This window comes from Festucalex cinctus, chromosome 3 (assembly GCF_051991245.1).
Source record: "Festucalex cinctus isolate MCC-2025b chromosome 3, RoL_Fcin_1.0, whole genome shotgun sequence".
Taxonomy (NCBI): Eukaryota; Metazoa; Chordata; class Actinopteri; order Syngnathiformes; family Syngnathidae; genus Festucalex; species Festucalex cinctus.
In genome coordinates, this window is record NC_135413.1 from 10,366,109 (window position 1) to 10,391,455 (window position 25,347).

The 25,347-nt window shown below is 41.0% G+C and overlaps 1 protein-coding gene across 1 annotated transcript in view; it reads right to left on the bottom strand.

Moving 5' to 3' along the window:
• Positions 1-487: 487 nt before the first annotated feature.
• The window catches only part of LOC144016613 (NT-3 growth factor receptor-like), a 36,874-nt gene continuing 12,014 nt past the window's right edge, over positions 488-25,347 (bottom strand). The window contains exons 5-19 of the mRNA XM_077517951.1: positions 23,629-23,700; positions 22,782-22,936; positions 21,752-21,894; positions 20,298-20,442; positions 19,810-19,922; positions 19,306-19,489; positions 18,218-18,241; positions 16,731-16,777; positions 15,073-15,175; positions 11,525-11,713; positions 11,100-11,230; positions 7,355-7,527; positions 5,676-5,919; positions 1,496-1,654; positions 488-1,335 (exon numbers count right to left, since the gene is read on the bottom strand). Of these exons, the coding sequence (XP_077374077.1) occupies positions 1,150-1,335; positions 1,496-1,654; positions 5,676-5,919; positions 7,355-7,527; positions 11,100-11,230; positions 11,525-11,713; positions 15,073-15,175; positions 16,731-16,777; positions 18,218-18,241; positions 19,306-19,489; positions 19,810-19,922; positions 20,298-20,442; positions 21,752-21,894; positions 22,782-22,936; positions 23,629-23,700 (2,068 nt within the window). The 3' untranslated portion in view covers positions 488-1,149. The remainder of the gene's footprint in view (positions 1,336-1,495; positions 1,655-5,675; positions 5,920-7,354; positions 7,528-11,099; positions 11,231-11,524; positions 11,714-15,072; positions 15,176-16,730; positions 16,778-18,217; positions 18,242-19,305; positions 19,490-19,809; positions 19,923-20,297; positions 20,443-21,751; positions 21,895-22,781; positions 22,937-23,628; positions 23,701-25,347) is intronic.

Below are 25,347 nucleotides of genomic sequence, written 5' to 3' on the forward strand. Positions count from 1 at the left end.
AATTGTAAATATAAATTAAAAAAGTTTTTTATTGTCTGAAAGTGCAATAGGTCAGGTGTTTCATAAGTTTAAGAAAATGCTTTTAAATTAATGTGAACAGTAAATTTGAAGAAAAAAGTAAGGTACACCAAAAAAAATTTGTGTTTTTAAAATTCTACGTTCTTATGAATTTATGGGGGAAAAAAAGATATATAGAAAATAATCAATTCATGGTTTTATGAATCGGGTTCTAAAATTAATTTGATATTGATTATTCAATTTTTAAACCCAGCCCTAACATTTTGCCACTTGCTGTCGACCGAAAATGACATCACATGCGCTCAGGAAACAGGTAGCGACCAATCATGGCTCACTTGTTTTTTGGGTTTGGTCATGTGACGTTAGCAAATTGGGTATATGCCACGGAGGAGGCAGGACTTCCGTAAGTCACACACCTACGCTGTTTCCGGTTAGTGTTGTGACATATAGGCTGTGTCCCAATATTTGCACTTCCACCCTTGTGCCCCTCAATTGCGCCTTCCCATTAATGTGTGCGAGTGTGTAGGGTGTCTCAGTTCTCCGAGGCATCTCAGAGTGCTTCGGGAGTGGGCATTTCACAATTGATGAAAATAATTAAGCGATCACATTAATTGTAGGCAAAATATTATCATCTTACTGCTGAAAATGGCTAAATAGAGCCAAGTATCCCTTTAAGTCTGGGAGTCTTGATCATAACTACATGAAGACTATGAAGTCTGAGCCCAAAGCATGCTACATGGCTACCTTTTTTTTAGCAAAAGTATCATCTTGTCAGCGCACAAAATTCATCAAGAAACTTTTGCTTGCTTCTGTGATTGGAAAAAAAAAGTAAAAATGTTTTGACAAGTGTTATTATCATTAAATGACAACATATCCAAAGGGGGAACGTGTTCATCCGATATTTCATGATTAATGTCCAGACAGCTGTATTTTCCGGTGCTGAGAAACAGACACATTCAAGGCTCTCCCAGGGCTTCTATTATCTGTCATCATGAGTTAATTGCCCATTAATAAGGCAGTCAACCCCGAGAACTTCGCTGTTGGGCCATGTGAGACATGTATTTCATTCTAATTCACCAATTGTCCATTTGACCTAAATTGACATTCCATCCCGCTTCATGTTGTGTATTTCTAACCCAGTATGTCCACATAGACTGGTGCAGCGTTCATGAGCGATAACAGAGTCTTCTGAATGTCCTTCATGTTAAGGCGCTGATGAGGTTCTCTCTGCCAGCAGCCTAGCATTATGTCGTAGACCTCTTTGGGACAGAGCGTTGGGCGCTCAAGTACCCTGCCCTGAGTTATACACTCAATCACCTGGAAGTAGGATGATACAGATGATAGGTTATACACACAATACAGTCATGAAAATCTATTGTATTTGTAATAATACAATGTTACGCTACATATAAAAAGGTAATGATACAATTACACACAATTTAAACCCTAATGCATGCACATGTCGGTGAACATGTACCTCATTATTAGCTAGCTGGAACCAGGGCTGTTTGCCATTGGTGAAGATTTCCCAGAGAACAACACCAAAGCTCCACACGTCAGTCTCTGTGGTAAACTTTCTGTACATGATGCTTTCTGGAGGCATCCAACGGATAGGCAGCATAGTGTGACCTCCCACCTGACCACACACACACAATTGTGCAGAGTTTGTAAACCGGTTACAAGGTCACCCTGCTTATAACATTATACTGTATCAACTTCATATTAAACAAAATGCTCTCAAGTGTTTCATATACTGTATATAGTTTTTGTATATTTTGTGCCATGCCATGTGGAAATATGTGTTAGTATATTTGGTTATTGGATATCATATTTGGGCGGCACGGTAGTCGAGTGGTTAGCGCGTCCGCTTCCCAGTTCTGAGGTCTCCGGTTCGAGTCCAGGCTCGGACCCTCCTGGGTGGAGTTTGCATGTTCTCCCCGTGCCCGCGTGGGTCTTCTCCGGGTACTCCGGTCTCCTCCCACATTCCAAAGACATGCATGGCAGGTTAATTGGTCGCTCCGAATTGTCCCTAGGTGTGCGTGTGAGTGTGTATGGTTGTTCGTCTCTGTGTGCCCTGCAATTGGCTGGCAACCAGTCCAGGGTGTCCCCCGCCTACTGCCCAGAGCCAGCTGAGATAGGCGCCAGCAGCCCCCGCGACCCTTGTGAGGAATAAGCGGTCAAGAAAATGGATGGATGGATGGATGGATGGATATCATATTTGTATACTAAGGAGCCTGAGCTGGTGTGTGAGGTCGAGAGGTTCCGTCTAGACATAGTCGGACTCGCCTCCACACACGGCTTGGGCTCTGGTACCAGTCCTCTCGAGAGGGGTTGGACTCTCTTCCACTCTGGAGTTGACCACGGTGAGAGGTGCAGAGCATTTGTGGGCATACTTATTGCCCCCCCGGCTCGGCTCCAGTATGTTGGGGTTTACTCCGGTAGACAAGAGGGTAGCCTCCCTCCGCCTTTGATGGGGGGACGGGTCCTGACTGTTGTTTGTGCATATGCACCAAACAACAGTTCAGAGTACCCACCCTTTTTGGAGTCCTTGGAGGGTGTGCTGGAGATCGTTCCCCTGGGGACTCCCTCGTCCTGCTGGGAGACTTCAATGCTCACGTGGGCAATGACAGTGAGACGTGGAGGGGCGTGATTGGGAGGAACGTCCACCCGATCAGAACCCGAGCGGTGCTCTGTTGTTGGACTTCTGTGCTCGTCAAGGATTGTCCATAACGAACACCATGTTCAAACATAAGGGTGTCCATATGTGCACTTAGCACCAAGACACCCTAGGCCGCAGTTCGATGATCGACTTTGTAGTCGTGTCATCGGATTTGCGGCCGCATGTTTTGGACACTCGGGTGAAGAGAGGGGCGGAGGTGTCAACTGATCACCACTTGGTGGCTCTGATGGTGGGGTGTCACGCCGCCACCGGCGTGGCACCCCATGCTTTTATTTTTGTGTCCATGTTTCCGGCTTTATTTTGAAATCCTAACTCTCCTCTCACCCCAGGTCACTTGCCCTTCCTGCAGCTCACTAATTATCGCCCATGATCATCACCACCTGCCACCAATCAAGCCACAATAAAAGCCACCTGCATTCTCCCCTCCGTTGCCGAAGTGTCACATCTCAGTGCATGGAAGCGTCCCACAGTCCTCATGTCCTTGTTCCCGTTGCCTTGTCATTTTGCCTTGTTTTTGTGCCTTTTCCTCCCCAGCGGAGCGCCTTTAGTTACCCCTTGTGCCTTGAGCCCATTTTCCTCCCTACCGGAGCGGTTTTTGTTGTCCCCTATACCTTTTGCCTGTTTTTTCCTCCCCAGTGGAGCGCTTTTTGTTCTCCACTTTTTTGACTCCCCGTTCTCCTCTCAGTTTGAGAGGAGACAGCTGTTGGCCGGAAATAAACCTGTTGCCTTGGTGGCCTACCTTTATCCTGCGTCTGAGTCCTACCTCTCCTTGTCGTGTCAGTGGGGGAAGATGCCGGTCCGACCTGGCAGACCCAAACGTATTGTGAGGGTTTGCTGGGAACGTCAGGCGGAATTCCCTGTCAGAAAGAGCATCTCCCTTGTCCCGGGGGAGGCAGCGGACATTGAGTCCGAATGGGCCATGTTCCGCGCCTCCATTGTTGAGGTGGCCGATCGGAGCTGTGGCCGTAAGGTGGTCAGTGCCTGTCACGGCGGCAATCTTCGAACCAGCTGGTGGACACCAGCAGTAAGGGATGCCGTCAAGCTGAAGGAGTCCTATTGGGCCTTTTTGGCCTGTGGGACTCCGGAGGCAGCTGACGGGTACCGGCTGTCCAAGCGGAACGCGGCTGCGGCGGTTGCTGAGGCAAAAACTCGGACATGGGAGGAGTTCGGTGAGGCCATGGAAATTAATCAACCTGCTACGTTATAATTTCCCCCCCCCTAACTGTTACTTAGTCACTGTATCATGCTCTTATAATGAAATATGTGCTGGTTTTGGACTGTTTCCTCGCCTTTTATATTATTATATAAATATTTATTGTCTGTGCAATCATATATTAATTATACATTTTATAAATTGATGTTAGCTAAGGTAACGAGGTAATTAATTTCATAGAGTTTATTTTATACTACTGTTTAACCCTTTTTTTTTATAACCTAAATGTTGTTGTCTTTTTGATGTTTGTCTGCCCCATGTATGCACCAGTCACCGAGACAAATTCCTAGTAAGGTGATCTAATCTCTTACATGGCAATAAATTCTATTCTGATTCTGATTCTGATACGCTGTTCGGTCCCTACATGACCGTTGCCAGAGTTTGGCCCACATTGCCGGCAGTAAGTCGGATTCGTTTCCAGTGAGGGTTGGACTCCGCCAAGGCTGCCCTTTTTCCCCGATTCTGTTAATAACTTTTATGAACAGAATTTCTAGGCTCAGCCGAGGTGTTTTGGGGGTCCAGTTTGGTGGTCTCATCATTGCATCTCTACTTGTTGTAGACAATGTGGTGCTGTTGGCTTCGTCAAGCCGGGATCTCCAACTCTCACTGGAGAGGTTTGCAGCCAAGTGTGAAGCGGTTGGGAAGAAGATCAGCACCTCTAAATCCGAGACCATGGTCCTAAGTCGGAAAAGGGTGGCGTGTCCTCTCCGGGTCGGGGATGAGATCCTGCCCCATGTGGAGGAGTTCAAGTATCTTGGGGTCTTGTTCACAAGTGAGGGCAGGATGGAGCGAGAGATCGACAGGCGGATCGGTGCAGCATCTGCAGTGATGCGGACTCTGTATCGGTCCGTTGTGGTGAAGAAAGAGCTGAGCCAAAAGGCAGTTGATCTACGTTCCAACCCTCCCCTATGGTCACGAGCTGTGGGTCGGGACCGAAAGAACGAGAACCCGGATACAATCGGCCGAAATGAGTTTCCTCCGCAGGGTGTCCGGGCTCTTCCTTAGAGATAGTGTGAGAAGCTCGGTCATCCGGGAGGGACTCAGAGTCGAGCCGCTGCTCCTCCACGTTGAGAGGAGACAGCTGAGGTGGCTCGGGCATCGGGCCTCCCTGGAGAGGTGTTCCGGGCATGTCCCACCGGCGGGAGGCACTGGCCACAACCCAGTACCCGCTGGAGAGACTATGTCTCTGCTGGCCTGGGAACGCCTTGGGATCCCGCTGGTGGAGCTGGTTGAAGTGGCTGGGGAGAGGAAAGTCTGGGTTTCCCTCCTTAAGCTGCTCCCCCCGCGACCTGACCTCGGATAAGCGGTGGAAGATGGATGGATATTTGTATCCTTGAATTTTGAGGGTAGGAAAATTCCTCGAATCCTTTAAAATTAAATTATAAATATAACTTAAAAGGACAAGGAGAAATTAAATAATAAGTAAAATAAGAATGCTTTATACTAAAATTAATAGCAATTAAAAAATAGCAACGCTTCCTAAGCATGTGTGTGTAATAAATGTGTAAAATTATTTTTGGAATGCAAGAGCGGAGGAAAGTAACAAAAGTGAAAATGCAAAACAAACAAACAAAAAAACAGGAAAATAAAAGAATTACATGCATGGTATTTGGGAGTACAATTAATTTGGACTTGGATGGTCGATCTTGATTCACATATTGGGCACCCCCAGTGCTAGGTTCAGTTCAGTAGGTGGTACTATAGATCCATTCACATGATTAAATGACAGAAGCCATACATTTAAACAAATATGTATAACCTTACCCTGTAATAATCAGTGCTGTAAATGTCTCTTGACATGCCAAAGTCTCCTATTTTCACCTGGAGGGCATTTCCTACCAGACAGTTTCTGGTAGCCAAATCACGGTGCACAAAGTGTTGTGATGCAAGGTAGATCATTCCTGCTGCAATTTGACTGGCTATGTGAAGCATCTGGGACAGACCCAACTCCCCATTTGAATGCAGACGTTGTCCGTCCACCAGGATCATGGCATCTGGTCCATGGGCTCTAAGGAGAATTAAGAAATAGTTTAAAAAAAAGAAAATACAATTTCTACTTATTTAGGAAAACCATGCATACTACTCAACACTACTATTATGGTTTGGCATGTGTAATGGGAGGCTCAGTGTTTGAAATTTGAAAAGATTGTAGTAATCAGCAATGGATCTTGTTTTTACGAGAACCTTATCAATGGTCAACAGCTCATCCCAGAGAGATCTAAGTAACCAGTGGCTGACAAGCTGGTCCGAAAGGCTTTATAGGCAGCGTGAGGATTGTAAATAAAAGCGGGTGAAGCAAGGATGGCTAAGGGCTAGGCTAGCTAACTCCTCAGCAGCTATCTACTTACAGTTTCCTTGCTAATGTGCGGTCCCTGATGAATAAAATTGATTATCTGCGGCTGTAGGTCACCACTCATGAATGGATTTTAGACTGCACCGTCAGTCACAGAAAATATGGCTCAACAATGAAGTTTATGTGATTTAGCTTGCTAGGCACAACATCTTCAGGGCAGATAGAACAGCTGATGACTCCAGTAAGACCAGAGCTGGTGGACTGTATCTACGTGAATAATGCTTGGACACTTTTATCATCAAGAGTCTCTGGTCTGTCAACCACGTCTCTCATGGTTAAGCAATCATAATCTTTATTTGTCATGTACACGCACATACATGAAATCTGACCTTTGTGGATGTAGCAAACACAATGGAGCAGTGGGCTATTTACTAGTGGACAAGCAGTTTGGGGTGTCTGATAGGAGCCGTGTGTCATGTAAATGTTGGGGAGTAGATGGTCTCAAACCAGAGCTACCCATGGCAGGCTACAATCTTAAACATTTGACTATGGTTGCATGAATTCTATTTTTGCATCTACTGCTGTAGAATGACTTCACTGATCCAAGGAGGCTCGAGACATTCTGGTGGCTTTGACTGTATCTCCTGAATGACTACATGACTAAATATTTCACTGTTACCTCCTACTAGGGGTGTGAATTGCCTAGTACCTGACGATTCGATTCGTATCACGATTCACAGGTCACGATTCGATTCGATACCGATTAATCCCGATACGAATTTATAGGTCGATTGTTGCGATTTTTTTTCATTCAAATTTAGAAAATACTAATCAGTACGCTTGTAGAGTGTAAGATTTATATGAAAATGTATTATTTATTTATCTGAAATTCCAGTCTTATAGAGGTTGTAATCTGTTTCATGTTTGAACAGCATTAAAATAAAATATTAAGGCTTAATGTTCCGTTCATATAACATTCTTCCATGCTCAAGGTGTGAATCCTAAAAAAAAAAAAAAAAAAAAAAATCGATTCTGCCGATTATTGAATCGATTCGAGAATCGCGCGATGTAGTATCGCGATATATCGCCGAATCGATTATTTTTAACACCCCTACCTCCTACTATATGTTTTACATTTGCCTGTGCTCACCTGAGAAATTTATTCAAATCTCCATGCTTCATGTACTCAAAGACCATGATGAGCGGATCTCCATCAACACAGACTCCATAAAACTTAACAATGTGTTCATGCTGGAGATTGGTCAGCAGCTCAGCTTCGCGTTGGAAATCTTTCCTTGCTGATAAAGTGGGATCCTTCAACGTCTGGAGGCAAAGAAAGAGTGCATTGTTTGACTCATAAGATCCAGTGTAATGTGTAGTGTTCCAACTGCTGCTCACAGCAACAAGGTTTGAGTTGGGTTCCACTTTCAAATTGTCACTCGTCGCTCAAATGTTGACCAAAATGTAGGGATAGACCGATATTTAGCACTCTAACCAATATCGGCATTGGCCTTTTTATGACTCTGAAGGCCGATAAAGCGAGTATCTCACTGAGCTGTGAATGCTTGCTAACGTAGTCAATTTTGGGTTTTCATCAGGTATTTGTAAGATGTTCACAGAGAGTTTTTACTTGTCGTAAACACATTTCAAACCTATTCAGACAATTTTTCACTCCGACGATCTTTTGAAACCTTTTACAAACCCTGACAAAAAACAAAACAAAACAAAAAACAAAATAATTAAAAACAAACAAATTAGCTAAATTTGCATGCATTTGTCACTCAGTGAGAAACAGGGACTTGTCATTTATAAATCTGACACTAGAAATTCCCTACATTTTTTTTTTTTTAATTAAAAAAATTAAAATAAAATACTGCATTTTGGAAAACTTTATTTAGAGTAGAAAACTTTAGGGAACTATTTACTTTTAAACAAATCTCTCAATTCTTTATATGTAATTAAAATAAAAAGTACATTTTGTTTAAATGATGCTAATATTTTCTCTTTTACTGCAAATGAATATTGGCTTCAAATATTTGTTATCGGGCTCCTTGACTACTAATAATCAGTATCAGTATCGGCCTTGAAAAAACATATTGGTCTGTCACTATCACAATGTGCATGGTGGGGATACTTGCCCATGCAGTAATTCAATGACTACTTGTCATCAATAAACTGTGAAGAAACCTACAAATCATGATGTGATAAACTGTTAAAAAAAAAAAAAAAAAAAAAGTATTTGTATTCCAACCCATGGGAAATACCAAAATGAATGTGTTTCATGTTCATGTGCATCTGATTTTGATTTACAAAATAGCTTCTGGATCATACACTACAAACCCTAATATTAATACTGCTGGCAAAGACATTTAAAATGTTCTAATCAAATTTGTTATTTCCTAAATAATGTTTTGAAACATCAGTATTAATAAAAAATTCTCAATTTAAGTAGGGATGGGTAAAAACCATAATTCAAGGTATCGGTATCGCGCCGGGCATCGATACTGGTATCGGGCGCCGCGCTTGTGGCTGTTTTTCGGTCAAGGACTAAAGGCTAAAATGGTTATTTTGCATGTATTGACCGATAGAGTGGGCTCCGTTAAGGGACCACATGAGTTAAGTCTCCAGTTGTACTCATTAATTTATTTAGCTCTGAAGTGCAGACATATCATAAGTACTAATGGGATGGCACTTGATATTGGTATCGGTGCGTACTGAAGATTTGAGTACTCATATCGGATTCGGTCTCAAGAAAAGTGGTATTCAACATCCCTACTTTTAAGTGACTGATCTAGAAAACGGATGGTTGAAGTTAAATAACCAGTTATGAGAAGTCAAGCAATGAGACTAAAAGCAAGCATGTGATCAGAGATACAGTCTTCCTTCGCTATAACGCGGTTCACTTTTTGCGGTCTCGCTGTATCACGGATTTTTTTTTAAGTGCAATTTTGCATATTTTTTTACAGTAATATACCCATTTTATAAAATGTATGAAGGTTTGAACATTATCAATGTTTCAACAAGAGAGAAATGTGAGAACATGTAAATGCCTCAATGAGAAAAGTGTATAAATTGTGCGGTCGGGGATTTTAGTAGGGGTGGGAATCTCTGACATGAGGCCGATTCGATATGTATCTCGATACACAAGTTGCGATTCGATTGAAAAACGATTATCTTTCAGAACAGAACGGTTCGATACGGTTCGATTAAGTTTGAGAACGATACAATTTTCGATTCGATACGATTAATTTCAATATTCAAAACTTATAGTGACATTTGTTGTTTGTAAACATTAATATTAAAACACCACAAATTTTTACAGTTTCTACAAATGTGTTAAAAAAGAACAACTACAATGTCTTCTATATTTTTATATATTGAATCAATTATTTAAATGGACCGGAACAAAGGGCTGGACGTATGACTGAAAAATGTATCAGTTTAAATATTTATTAGTTGTTATTGTCAGTTATAATTGTTTTTTGGGTTTTTTTTTTAATTCAAAATCAGGATCAGGAAAACAAAAGGCTGATAATTCAATTTGAAATATAAATATTTAACCTTTAAAAAGACACCAACACAATTAAACACAATATGTCCACATTGTGAAGTATTTCAGAAACATAAATTTAAGACATGAAATAAACCTACCGTCCAGCCAAAAGAAATATGAAGCCACCTTATGGAACAATAAATCTATCAAACACATTTTAACCACTTAATATATGCAAAAATATTTCCAAAAGTTCATTTCCCTTTTTAATGAACAATTTTTGTTTTTAACAATTTTTGTTTTTCTTTTGCCATGACATTCATTTGTGGTTAATGTATGACATCTTTTTTGTTTTTTTTAATCTGAGACACGATGACCACAGAATCACTACTGTTTATATTTTGTTTTTTTGGGCTGTCGTTCATTTTGAGTTTGATGATGTAATCGCGGGCATGTCTCAGTTCTCCTATCTGCTGCTCATGCTAGTTGTAGACATTGACGGGGAGCCACAAACTGAGAAATGAGATACTTGCAGTGTACTTTTAGCTTAGCTGGTGTGTTGGTTGTGGGGCATACCTGTGTCGTTAGAATCCATGCATTGGATCGTCACGGGAGTTATTCTTTTTGGCTCGCGCGCAGTACCAACGCCGGCCCGGGACATACAAGTGCACCGAGAGGACTCGATAGCGATGGGAAATACCGAGATGTACGGCACCGGCTTCTGCTAACTGTCTCCACTGTTGCATGTTGTCACTCGTTGTGCGCGACTGCGCGCGCGCCGTGTCGCGAGCACGACGTTGACGGTAGGCGGTCCCCCCTCCCCCCAAAAAAAGGTGCGTAACGTCTTTGCATTATGTTTACAACATCCGGGGAATGAAGCGTCTCTGAGCGCTACTTTGCTAGCTCTCTGTAAACACGGAAGTAGCTTGAATAGTGATGCTACTGAAACGTAAACAAAACAAGTAGAGCACGGTGCAGAACTCTTGCTATTGTTATGAAAACCATAAAGCCTCACTCGCAACCGATTCACAGCAACGCGATATCCGGTCCACAGCTTTACAAGCAATGTATCTAAGGATTCCCGGCGGATTTTGTATCGGTTGACAAGTCTGCTACCGATACGGCCGTTTAGCTCCCCTTGACGACCGATGGTTCGGTCGAGTCGGTTTTTTGTCCCACCCCTAGATTTTAGAGCCTTAAAACATATATAAGAATTGTAAAACATAAAGCTAACTACTTCGCAGATTTCATTTATTGCGGGTATTTTTTGGAACCTAACCCCAGCGGAAAACGAGGGAACACTGTATACAATAAAACATTTCTTGCTCGCTCGCTCGCTCGCTCGCTCACTCACTCACTCACTCACTCACTCACTCACTCACTCACTCACTCACTCACTCACCTTTACAGCTACAAGCATTTTGTCCTTTTTGGGGCACAGAGTGTAACATTCTGCTAAGAAGACTTTGCCAAACGCGCCTTCTCCAAGCTCCCTCTTCAAAATAATGTCTCTCCGTTTTATATGCTCAACATCTTAAAGAGAGAAACGAAAAATAATTCCCTTTGTCCAAAAATACAACACCAACTTTAAAAGTTCACAATAAACAATTATTACTCTTAGCCCACTAACTGAGGCCTGAATAAGAACGTAATTAACAGGCTCATTAGAGCATTTGTATGTGACTGAAAAACAGAAATGTCCTCTAGGCATATCTTAATCCTTCCTATCTGTGTGACTATGACATTAACCAACTAAAACTGGGTGGTGGCCATTGCCAGGCACCTTGACGGTCAGTTACCCGTATGCAAAAGCTGACTTATACGTACAGGTGGTGGGTTTCTTATAGTTGTGCCCATGTCTGAAGTACTGTGGATTCTCAATAATGGGAATCTTGTTCAGTCCAATCGTCACAGCATCCAGTCCACTATCCAGTGTACATGGGCTGGTAATGCCATGATTCACATGATGAAGCGGGCTGGCAGAGTCTTCCTCACCACTTATCACCGCTCCTGGACCTAGGACAGTAAAACATGTCATAAAATTCATGTTCAAGGCAGTGGTTTGATTGGCGTGTCTTTAAAATTTAAAGTGATACAAGACTTATAACTCCTTTTCCAGTATTGGATTCGGCATTGTGTACAAAGAATAAAAGTGCAAATATCTTTGGCATCTTATTCCCTGAATTTTCTTTTAAACCGATTAAGTATCAAAATATGAACATACCGTGGTGAACGCCATTATCCTGGTCATGTGATCATAATGACGTATGCCGTGCGTAACCGGAACCCGCGTTCGTTCATTTCAATCGGAGTTTGCTGACGTAATGGGCAGGAAAAAGACCCACTTCAAACCTCAAATACTGCGCCAATTCTGTTCAGTGTAAAATCCTCAGCACGGTTTCATTTCATTCCGTGTGGGGGTGGGGAGGTGATGGGGTGGCCACGCCTATTGCGGGCTAAAGCGTGCTTAGCACATGACATGTAGCTTAGCCTAGCAGAGTAAAAGTCACCCGGATGTTTACCATCCACCTCGACTCGCCGGCAGCTGGATCTGCCAGTTTCATCCGGCTTTTGGTTGGAAACAAATGTTTGGCGAGTCCTCCGTGGCTGTACTGCTTTTGAAGAAGTGCTTCTTTGTTGTAAGGCATAATTCCACCTTTGATTTTCGCCGTCGTATGCGATAATTTCTCGTGAGTTCTTTGTTGTCACTGGCAGCCATGTCATTCAATGTGTATTTTATGCACGCGATACGTCATGATGTTCATATGACTGTCCAAAATGCCCGATACAGTAGCTAATTCAAAAGTATTCATAAAAAGTGCTATAAAATCATAATCGTTCAACATAAATTGACAATTTTGTCAGCGAAGAGTTGAAATTAACAAATTCACAGAATAGCTGGTTAGTTTTTCGTAAGTCATGTGTTACTTTAAAAAGAGGAGAAGAAGAGTATTTAAATTAGGTCTAATTTATGAGAATAATTGACAGGTTTCATATGTAAGCAACTGCGATCATTATTGGGCAGTTACAGTGTCAATAAATTTATAAAGTAGAAGTCTGCTTAATAGCATAAACAACTTGCCAGTTGATCACAAAACAGATTGAAACCCAAACTGAACCTACAACTTAAAATCTATAAGAGCATTGAAGAGGGATGATTCACGACAATTCACAATGAAATGCAAAATCCCTATAATCTGGTTCAAGGTCAAATTTCTTCTTGCTCAATGTTCAATATGACCACCCATTGCAACGAAAACAGGTTTGACTCTTCTGTGAAGACTGTCCACAAGGATTAGGAGTGTTTCTGGGGATTTTTACCATTCTTCTAAGAAGCACATTTGTGAGGTTCCAGGCAGAAAAACCCTTTTCATCAACAAACGGCAACAGTTTGTTCATGTGCATATGCCCAACCAGAACACCTGGGTCCACGCCAATCCCCCCGAGAATATTACAAACACCTGCTGCCCAAGTACTGACGGGTTGTGTTCCTTCCACGTCAGGTTTGGTGTCAGGGACAAGCAGTGTCGGAAAACCTGCAGTTTTCTGGGGCCTGGGAAATTTCAAAAAATTTCAAGGACGCATCTGTTGAGGAAGGACGCATCTGTACTTGCTCCTGCACTCGCTCGTGAATCTAACTACTTGTTGATTTTTGCATTGGGATTTTTAACTACATTGTTGCAGAATGCCTGGCGGAAAAAGAGCTGACGAGATTGAGGAGATAAAATCTTCTCTTAAAAAACTCAGTGGAATGGTTGCCGAATTACTTGAAATGAAGAAGAGCATTGAGCCACTTCTTCAGGAAATACAGCAATTGAAGAAAGAGACACAGGAAAAAGATCGACACATTGTTGCCTTGGAACAAAAAGTGGATGATTTGGAACAAAATCTTCGTATCAACGATGTGATAGTCACCGGTATCAAGATCAAGCCGCGCCGTGGCCCTTTGAGAGCTGCGGCGAGCACGAGCACGGAAGATTCTGACCAACATTCAGGGAACGAGACTGTGGAACAGCAAGTGACACTTCAACTCAGAGATTTGGGATTAACTGTTGATCCTGCGCACATTCAGATGTGCTTTTCGCTTCCAACTGGAGGGACACGACCACCGGCAGTTCTGATCAGGTTTGTTGACAGAAAGAAAAAGATTGCTCTTCTGAGAGACCGTCACAAGCTTCGTGGGAAACATGTCTACATCAACGAAAACCTCACCAAACGAAATGCTGACATCGCCAAAAAGGCTCGACTAATGAGAAAGAATGGACTTATCGAAAGCACGTGGACAAAAGACTGCCGAATTTTTATTCAAACTAAAGATAACTCTGGTCAACTAAAAACACGAATCGTGAAAGGAGCTGAGGAATTGGCAGCGCTTGAGAGACAACAGTAATTCACAATATCACAACAACAACAACATCACTAATTACCCAAAGCTGGAGTTGTATATGATTATTTGCTGACTTTGCCAAGGCTAACTCTTGTTTATACACCTGCATTGATAACATGTATTGCTGTTCCCGTTTGAATCTAAATATTGTCTGGCTCGAATTCCGTTTGGACATTTGTTCTAACAGTCAAGGCTACATGATAAGGCTGTATTGTGGCTCCAATGAATCTGCTGTCAATACGCAAAATGGGGGTTGGTGGTCTGGTTCCTGGAATGCAGCTGGCGTGGGCCGCTCTGCTGGGTGAGCTAGGCTGGGCAGCGCACAGGAGTCATCAGATCCACAACATGCTAGCAACCAGTGGTGCTACCTGACCAGAATCGAGTGCTGAAATTGCTTGAAAGCAATGGGCTGAATGCAAGCCGATCTACTCTTCTGGAAAGCACAACATGTGTGAAAGCTGATCCGAGGTCAGCGAAGACCCTACTGGTGAAAGAGAAGAATTGCGCTTGCCTTGGCTGCTCGCCTGGCGGGGTGGGCTTGCTGGCGGCGTCTGGGGACCGACTCACCAGTTCCAAATGACTGGGACTAGCCACAATCTACACACGGACATTCAAGATGAACTGAGCGAGCAGTGTCTGGGATAGTATGGGATGGATAACGATAAAAATTAATGACTATTCTAAATAATGTATATGATTGATGCGTTATAGTAATGGGTCGATGGGGACGGGTCTCGAATAAGCTTCGGCTTCTACCCGTCAGCCCTTCTTTCGGATGTCAATGTTGCAAATGATGTGATGTGATTGATGTAAACTGTAATGTGTCCGAAAGGAAAAAAAAAAAAATGAATAAACAAACACCAAACTGTTATTTACACTCCATATCCAATCGACAACTGCTGATAAACCTTGCCGCTCAGAGGATTGGTTCTAAACTGATTTCCCTTATTATTAACTATTAAAGTTGAATGATAAACTGGAAACCTACCTTTCATTCGTAACTTGGAATGTCGCCCATACTTAGTAATCAGGAGAAATATAATCACTAGCATCACACAAGCAAACCCTGCAAGTCCCACTGCTATAGAAACCTGGAAATGGGAGGGGAAGACAAAATTTTTTTTACTCGGGCTGTCAAAAGTTAAAGCGTTAATAGATTAATCACAGAAAAATGTCGCATTAATCACGTGTTAACGCATATTAACCGCACTATTTTTTGACCACACTTGAACCTTGAACGTAACCGCGGATGGTTACATTGAAGGCTGCGCAGCTCAGTGATTATGTCATTGCACGGCATTTCCTACGCCTGATGTTCCAAAATGAGCGGGGTGACTCCGGTTGGTGTGCTCGGTGGTAAATTTCGCTTGAAAAAACACCCCGACGGGACTTTCGATAAAATAAAAGTAATTTGCGTTTAATTAATTAATAATTTCTGAATTGCACCCAATTGATATGATGCTGTTACGTTTTGAGCAACACACGCATGGATGCAATTGTGTACATGCATTTAATCAATGTTTGTAAATGACATTCAGATAATAAAATACATTAATGTCAAAATATTCTGGTATTTTGTATTTATTTTATATTACGCAAATACGCAAGTAATTTAGCTGATTAATCGTGATTAATCAAAATTAAAAAGTGTGATTAATCAGATTAAAAATTTGAATCATTTGAAAGCACTAGTTTTATCCAAAAATGCACAGATAGTTCTTACGCACACCCTATAAGGGAAGATTCTTGTAAACCTTTTGGCTTTGAAATGTTACAAAAAGTAAAATTTTGCCCACATAGCAAGAGATGTTGAATCAATGTTGAGAAGGTTGATTTAACATTGATTCAACGTTGATCCAACATCCTATCCGAGTGGAGTCCAATTTGCTCAGCGATGTTAAAAGTAATAGTGTCCAGTACTTAAGTAAACGTACTGTTACTTTTGCAAAAAAATAAATAAATAAAAACTGATAAAAGTAGAAGTACTGAAGTCACTCCCTTGCTTTAGTAAAAGTTCAAAAGTACCAACTGGAACCACAAAAAAAATTAAACATTTGCATAATTAGATGATTTAAAAGCAGTGTCTTCCGTTTACACTCAGGAAAATGCACTATATAAATACAGGATTTATACCCATGAACTCCTTCTCAATCTACACCTCTGGGCTTTTATTAATGTGTGGTGGTGATTTCCACTCAAGCTTGTGGGGGGGGGGGGGGAGAACCAGCGGATCCTGTCAAGTTGCCGCGGGTGTGACGTCATCATGCAGCCAACAGTGAGTGACGCACCCCCCGCTCTGCGATTGGCTGGAGGGGTAAACAACTGTCTGTCCACAGAAATGTCCCCCTCTTGACAAAACAAACACAAAATTGCAAAATACAGGATGAGGGGGGTGGGGGTTTAGGAATAAATCACCACCACACATTAACCCAGAGGTGTCGATTCAGAAGGAGTTCACGGGTATAAATTCTGTATTTATATAGTGCATTTTGCTGAGTGAAAATGGAAGACCCTGCCATTAAGAAAAAAAAAAAAAAAAAGCACAAAAAAATATCTTTGGCAATTATTTTAATTAAGAGGGTGACGAAATACAATTTTAATTCAGACTGATCGTTAACTTTGGTAATGGCAGCAATTTTTACTTACCCCAAAAGAATCTTTATGTGGATTGTGACGCTCTGCTGTTGGGGTTACTTGAAGTGGGAAAAAGGAAAAACATATTTAAAAGCAAATGTTGATATGGGGCTCTGTTTTCATACTTTTCAGCACAAGCCTGGCACAAAATGCAGTGTACTGTGCACATGGGTGGAGTTTTCTTTCTTTTGGTATTTTCTGAGACTTTGCGCCGGTAGAATTGGGCGTATTGGGCGTTTGCACCATTGTGCCGCTTTGTGGGATAGAACACAAAACGTTTTCCTGGCCAATCGTAGGAGCCTCACTCATTTGAAGAGGGATGAGTGCTTGGAGCCGAATCATTAACCAGAGTACGCCAAGCCTGACATTGTGGAAACAGAAGCAGACTCGCTGGGTCCGTGCATGACATTGGCAGATACATTTCAACATCTCCACTTGCGGGTGATGTGATGTGGGCAATTTGAAACCCACTTTACACCTGCGATGTGAGTGGGTGCGTGGTGCTGGAATGCCCAGGGAGTTGCAGTGTGTATAACCAAGGTTATTTTAGTTAACAAAAATGAAAAAAACAAAAATTCAAAAAACAATGTTGTTAACAAAATAAAATAAAAGAAGAAGCTTTAAAAAAAATAAAATAAAATAAAAAAAACTGAAACTACATTTTTTCTGTTTACAAAACTAACTAGTGAAAATGTCTTTTGTTTTAGTCTTTGGTAATTAATACCTTTAAATGTGATTTTAAGTATATTTATTTCAATATTAACCGGAATAAAGACGTTTGAAAGTGTGTCACACATAAGTGATGTCATCTAGCAATATCCAATTGAAAAGCACTTTCAGATGCCACAATTTTGCCTGCTTGACTTTTGGCTCCAATGGCTCGCCTCACCTGCTTTTTCCACCCTGAAAAAATTATTAAAATTAACTAAATAAAAAATAATAATAAATAAAAAATGAAACAAAAACTAATTACAATGAAAATTCCAAAACTATAATAACCCTGATCTGACCTGATACAACTGGTGAGTGTAGAAAGATCATTCAAAGTTTCAAAATAATTTGAAGGAAGTACCTTAAGAGATTGTGCAACAAAATATATCAAATTAATTAAGGGCACCATCATTTTCGTCAGGGTCTGTTAATGAGCATCTTTTGTAAAATAATTATGTTGGGCCACAATTCAAATGCAGTGTTGGATTAAATGTATTATTTACTCTTACTTTTTTCTCTTGTTTTTTTTAAAAGAATTATTCTTTCATTCACAGAAGGGTACCAATAATTTTGTCAGTGTGTGTCTATACTTTTAGCGCACACACGATGGATGGATGGATGGATGGATGGATGGATGGATGGATGGATGGATGGATGGATGGATGGATGGATGGATGGATGGATGGATGGATGGATGGACGGACGGATGGATGGATGCAAAACAACCTCACAAAAGTATGACAAACAAATAGATTATAATAAACATTTTTTTTTTATAAATAACTCACCATAATCATAATCATTTTCTGTAACTGAAAGATGCCAGCAAATTTGAGAAGAAAAACATTTCATTAAGTTAGTATCAAGGCATTGATAAAACATTTAAGTGTGGTAACAGTATCTTGCTAAATGTCTCTTCATATTTTGTGCAGTATCTGTTTCAGGATGTGTAATAATTACTGCATATTTTATTGATACATTATATATAATATGTCGCTGGCATCAGGCCAAAACCTTGTACCTCCAAAATGGAACAAAATTTTCAGGAGACCCCAAAAATGGTACGTTTGTTCAACTATTATATTGCTTCAAAGGAAGCAAGCCATTTTCAACATTTTAGATTGGTCAATAATTTCTAAAAAAATAAAAAATAAAAAATAAAAAAAAATGGCATCAACGCATGTGTATTCACCAAAAGTATAGATTTATGTGAAAAAATACAACATTTTCCAAATTGTGACTTATGAGGTCTCAGCCCGACACCAGCAATATATTTGGTTAATATTATGCAGCGGTAAGACACTTTTATCTTAACTAAGAACATTATGAATGAACTTTACATTTCTCTTGCTCAAGTGGCTTTTTATGGGCGCACAGGCTTCCTCCCATTCACCTTCCAAAAATATGTATGGTACGCTAATTGAGGACCATAGCGTGAATGCCATTTAAAAAAAACAACACACGCACACACACGCACAACACGACGATGTAACGTAATAGAAAATAATGTATTAGAAACCTTGTTGGTGTTGTGAATAGACACCAAACATCATACACTTCAAATGAACTGTAATAAACTTTTGGAGATACAAGCAGATGGCTCCATTAACACATAAATCTATTTTTTTTAAAGCTGGTGACAAAAAACATATTTGCCTGCTCTTGGAAAATGAAAGTATTCATCTTTGTACGTATTAGGATGTTGATGATGTTGTTGGCATTGAAAAAGGCGCAAATAATAGATAATAAGAGAAAGGCTTAGGTTTAGACAAATACAAATAAAGCTGTGACAGGCGTACTGCCTCTTCATGCTTGTACATCTCCTAATGGAAGTAAAGAACTTTTCCCTCGATTATATAAACACCCACCAACTTACCATCAAAGGGCTTGTCAAGGAAGTGTCCAGATACAGTGCTGTTGACCACGCCCAGGTAATTTTGAGCCTCCAGAGTGTAGTTGCCGTTGTGGTAATGTGTTGGGTTTTTGAATGTAAGGCATCCCTCAATGTCGTTCTGGTAAATCCCCATATCAAGACGTACATAATCAGATAGGGAAATTTCCTGCATTAGCAATGAAACAAGAAATGATTAGTGAGAAAATATCCAAAAATTGTATTAAATAACATCGGCAGTTATTCACACTGTCTGGTGTAGTTGTCACACTGACGTGATGCATACACTAATGTCAATAAACTGCTGTTAATGACCAGTTAATTAAGAAGCAAACAAAGGCTAGTGCTACTGTATAACTGAGTGCTAATGTAAAGGTAGCATAAAATTCTAACTGACTGCTCAACTAATTATGTGTAATAAAAACACAGCTATCCTGTTTTGTTGACACAGGACATTGACTCATTTCACTGAGAGATAAAGCAAAGCACCTTGTCGTTGTGGAACCATCTTAATTTTGGGTGAGGTGAACCTCTAACTGTGAATTGAATGCAGGTGTCATGGCGACGCTCTGGTTCCTTCAGCTCTACAATGGAAGGACAAACTTCAAAAAAACAAAAAAAAAACAAAAAAAAAACAAAAAAAACAGGATATTGTTTATTTTGGAATAAACATTTAAAGGAAATGTGAAAATTCGCTGGATTCGCTGATTTTGAGTGAGCGTAAAACCTTGTACCTCCAAAATGGTCACTTTTCAATAGACCACAGTCAGAAATGTTTGTTCAAATACATTGCATCATTAAAGAGAGCAAGCCGTTTTCAACACTTTAGATTGGTCAATAATTCATAAAAATGGCACCCACACGTGTGGAATGACCAAAAGTCTAGATTAAAAAAAAAAAAAAAAAAAAAGGGGGGGGGGGGGGGGATGGGGTTTGGTGAGGTTTTGGCGTGTGTGCGTGTGTGTTTGTGTACTTACAATGAACATTAAGATGAATGGAAATGTTTGTCATGCCGACGACATTGGTGGCTGTGCAGGTCATTAGGAAGTTGTTGTCATCTCTGCTGACATTTACCAAAGTGATACTAGCTGAACGAACGGTGTTGTTGTCATAGACATTGGCCTGGAGGGAGCACATAGTCATCATCATCATCACCAACATGTATATTGTTAGTGTGCTGTGCTGAGTAAATGAGTCAATAAAGTAAATAAATGAATACTCATTTATTTACTTATTCTCTGTTTCCTCGCATTTTGTTTTTTTTAGCTTTCTTTTATTTATTTGCTGCTGGAATGATGCGTTGTGGTACTAATAAAGGTTATCTAATTTAGTCATGCCCATAGCATCCTAATTTGCATTAAAAAAAAAAAAAAAAAAAAGACTGTTAGCAGTGATGGGCCGAGTGGTTAGCACGTCCGCCTCCCAGTTCTGAGGTCTCCGGTTCGAGTCCAGGCTCGGACCTTCCTGGGTGGAGTTTGCATGTTCTCCCTGTGCCCGCGTGGGTCTTTTCCGGGTACTCCGGTCTCCTCCCACATTCCAAAGACATGCATGGCAGGTTAATTGGGTGCTCTGAATTGTCCCTCGGTGTGCTTGTGAGTATGGATGGTTGTTCGTCTCTGTGTGCCCTGCGATTGGCTGGCAACCAGTTCAGGGTGTACCCCGCCTACTGCCCAAAACCAGCTGAGATAGGCTCCAGTACCCCCCCGTGACCCTTGTGAGGAATAAGCGGTCAAGAAAATGGATGGATAGATAGATGCCTCTTTTGTTTTTGTTTTTCGTTTTTTTTTACAGTGCAGTGAGACTTGCTACCTCATTTTCTACAGTGTGGTTAGACGCGTGCTGCTCATTGACACTGACTAACGCCAGAGTTATGTTCCCTGAGCGCTTGCCAGCCCTTATAAAAAGTATAAGAAAACACGTAACTACTGTTTACACGATTAGCAACAATTCTACGTCTGCCTTGATGTGTTGGACAGGTCTCAAACTCCAGTCCTCGAGGGCCACAGTCCTGCATGTTTTAGAGTTTTCTCTCCTCAAACACACCTGATTCATCAGCAAGCTCTGCAGGAACCTGATAATGATTCTCATTATGATTCAGCTGTTTGAGGAGAGAAACCTCTAAAACATGCAGGACTGCGCCCCTCGAGGACTGGAGTTTGACACCTGTGTCAGTTGGAGTCTTCAGGAAGGGGTTTTATTAAAACCCTTATCCATTATTGTGACCAGTTTTGGGCTTTTTGATGGCTCTGACCAAGTCATTTCAAAATAAGATAACGCCAGTCAAAATTCTGAGCTAGAGTTACAAATTCTATGTAGCTTAAATGCATCAGTCATTGTAATAGTGTTTATGTTGTGCCAAATTCTAATAGGGTATAACACTTGCACAAAAAAAACAAACAAACCGTTTCTTTACTTAGAAAAAAGAACCTACCTCTTGCGAATAAAAGGAGTGCAAACCAGTAACAGACCAGTCCACTTTAGGTAATGGGGATCCAGAGCCATTGCATGTTGTAGTTATACTGTCACCCTCTCTAACTGTGTGGTTGTTGTGGCTTATGGTGATCTCTGGAAGGTCTAGAAAAGAAGGGGATACATACAGAAATACACACACGCACAATATATGTTTCAAAACAACAACAAAAAGATTACAAACCTTACGAATCGTGACGGGAGCGTTCATTCACTACCTTTGTCAACGTTCACCTCAGTAGGATACGGGCTTTTTTCCTCACAGTTTTTGTTAAGTCTGACAGTTGCTTGTAACTAAGTTTTGGTCGTGAAATGCAAAACTGATCTCTGTTTTCCTCTCTCACTTAAACTTTTGATCTATAAGACAACTGTTTTCTTATAAAAAATAAAAAAAAAGCGTATGTATGTAAATAAAACACTAAAATGGAATAGCTCCAGGCTTTGAACGCGTAAAAAATAGAAGAAACATAAAACAACTACAGATTACAATGTTATGCACATGGTTAGAAGATTACGGAAAAAGCCATTACTAGTCCTCTAAATTAATTAATACATAAAATCTGCCGTAATCTTACCTAATTCCTAGTATGATAGCTTTCTCTTTGCAGATTTTGACCAGTTGACATTTTGTTATGCAGCTGTAGATGAGTCCTCTCATAATCAGCTCTTCTTACTACAGTCTTACTACAGCTAATCAGTAGAATTTTGTTTAACTGGAGGGTAAGCTGTGGAGAAAAACTCGACGTGCTAGAATAAAAAACTGCAATTTTGGAATCGGCATGCAACACAGCTTCCCCCACAAAAATGATGAGACCACTGTCGCCGCTTATTGACTTATTGAAATTTGACCCGCATTCACGCGCATCGGGGGCCTTGAATTCCTTGGGACCTACAGTAGCATGTCATACTTTTTCTATTAACTGTTTATTGATCAAGGAGCCACATAGCACAGGTATGTTAGACACAATGTATAATTATGTAAACTAACTTACCACATTTGCTTATGTTCATTTCTTGCAGCAGTATTGTCTTTGAGCCATTATCACAATATAATTGTTGGCTACTTAGCCCCACATCTCCTCTTTGTTGCCACAGCTGCAGCCAGCGGATCTCACACCCACAATCAAAGATCACATCTTCTAAATGTCTGTGAGAAAAAGAAAAGAAGGACTGCAAAAATGCTCACAAGTGTCAGAAATTCAGATCCTTTCAGGATCAACATGAGAAGCATTTGCGTAGACATGCTCAATACAAAGTAAATACACAGGTTCGGTCATATATTCGAAAAATATAGCAGTGCGTAGTAAATTATCAAACTTCTTTAGCTTCTGGGTGCAATTTACTCAATGTGTGGTTTGACATGGGAATTTCTCTGCTCCTCTTGAAATATGCTCAGCTTGTTTCCCCCCCCCCCCCCCCCACTCTTGGTGGATGTTGTTGTAACATCAAGACTTGACATTAAATGAGGCCAACTTTTAAAAAAAAATTGCTTATCCATATTACTGTTCTGCGTTATTTCCTCATCCTCATCCACACCAAAAATATTATCTAAACTGTAGCTCATTGTAAATTTTTGCAGACTGCAACCTGGAGATTTGGAAAGTCATCAACTCTATATTGACTTCACATCTCTGGACATGCTTGTCTGTGTATTTTGTGAGTGTACGAGGCGGAAACAATGCAAAACGAGAACTTTCTAAATCTATTACGTTTGAAAGATGAGCTCACTGTCAGTGTGTTTTCCAACAGTGTTCAAGATTGTTTACATAATGCATCGTCCCAAATGCGAACCACTCCGCCACCATCCATTGACTGAATCTGTAACAAATGTGAACTTACAGTTCCACGAGCTGCAAATTTTCAAAGGTCTGCCAGGACAATGTAGTCAGCATTGGGTTCTTGGACAGGCTTCTGATGAAAAGAGTATAAAAGAAATATTATGTAAATTCAGATTAATTAAATAATTCTTGTCAATTTTATCCCACAAGGGAGAAATCCAGTTTGAACTTTCCTGACTTTATTATGTTGCATGAATTAAAGAAGTACAAGGCCCAATACTTTCAGGTTTACAGGTAAGGAGCTATATCAGAATAACTCTAGTTATTCCTTAACGGAAATATGTGGTGCTCAATTCAATGCCGACACTAACATACTAGCATTTCTCCAGCATCTAATTGCAATATACATTTCTTGGATTCCACGAGCCTCTTGTCCAAATCCAAATTGAGCTACTGTTACCCCAATTAAATTGAGACAAGCAATTACCAGGTGCTCTGGGTATTCTGACATGGAATTGCTCTTTGCACATCATTTTCTGTTTCGCTGGAAATATGGGTGAAACTTCTTCACTTTGAAAAAAATGGTTATAGAGGAAACATTTACCAAATCGTGTTTAGAGGACGTCCATAGTAACCATCGCTGGTGAACATTGTCTGATGCCTTAAAAAAGTCACAGTAGATTTCCCTTTGTTTTAAGTTGCCACAGATTTCCCAGCGCTGTTAAACTTACTCATGATTATGTGTATTGCTCTGTCCCAGAACCTGCAGTCTTGGACATCACGTAAAGAATTTTGTTATCAATTCTAAAAGGTGGTTAAATGATGGCACTGTTCTACCTCTGGGCATTTTTATCCAATTAAATGGGTTTTGTATGGGTCAAGGAGAACTTTGGCTTGCCAGGCGCCGCCGGAACTGGAACGGGAGAGTCGCCGCGAGGAGGGGACTTGAGATGACGGCACCTCTGCTGAGACGGGGGAACTTGAGACGATGGCAACTCTGCCGAGACGAGAGAACTTGAGCTTGATAAAGATGGACTTGACTTGACTTGACTTGACTTGACTTGACTCGACTTGACTTGACTTGACTTGACTTGACTTGACTTGACTTGACTTGACTTGACTTGAAGCCGCAGCGGACGTGGTTCTTGGACTTGAGGCTATAGCAGACGAGGTTCTTGGACTTGATAAAGATGGACTTGACTTGACTTGACTTGACTTGACTTGACTTGACTTGAAGCCACGGTAGACAAGGTTCGGGGACTTGGAGCTGAGGCAGGGGTGAAGCCTCCGGTCGGTCGGGGTGCGCTGCAAGAGGGCTGCTCCCATCCCGGAGTCCGATGCATCAGCATTGGGGATCGGTGCTGGGACAGGCTGACTGGTTGGCTAAAATTTTTAGCGCATGTCTCAGACCAGTCAAGGCATCCTGGCTTCCAAGCACATCTTATTTAAGTCTGCGGGATCTATGTGTTCGGATTATTCTGTAATGTGCTGGAGGTTGGATGCACAGAGAGACAGTGGTAACAGAAGTAATAATCTGACAAAGTCACACACTTCTCGGACCGCTACTACAGACAGTGAATCGATCTGATTGGTTGTGACTAAGCAAAGGATTAAAGATTGACATCACAAAGCTCCTGACATCACATAACTTCACATAGCCTAAAGCCAGATGAAATGAGATGGTAGTTACACATCAGTTCAAAACAGACACGTGTTACATCAGTACATAACATACACTTGACCTCATGGTCATGAACCCAGCTTAACAGGTCATGAACTC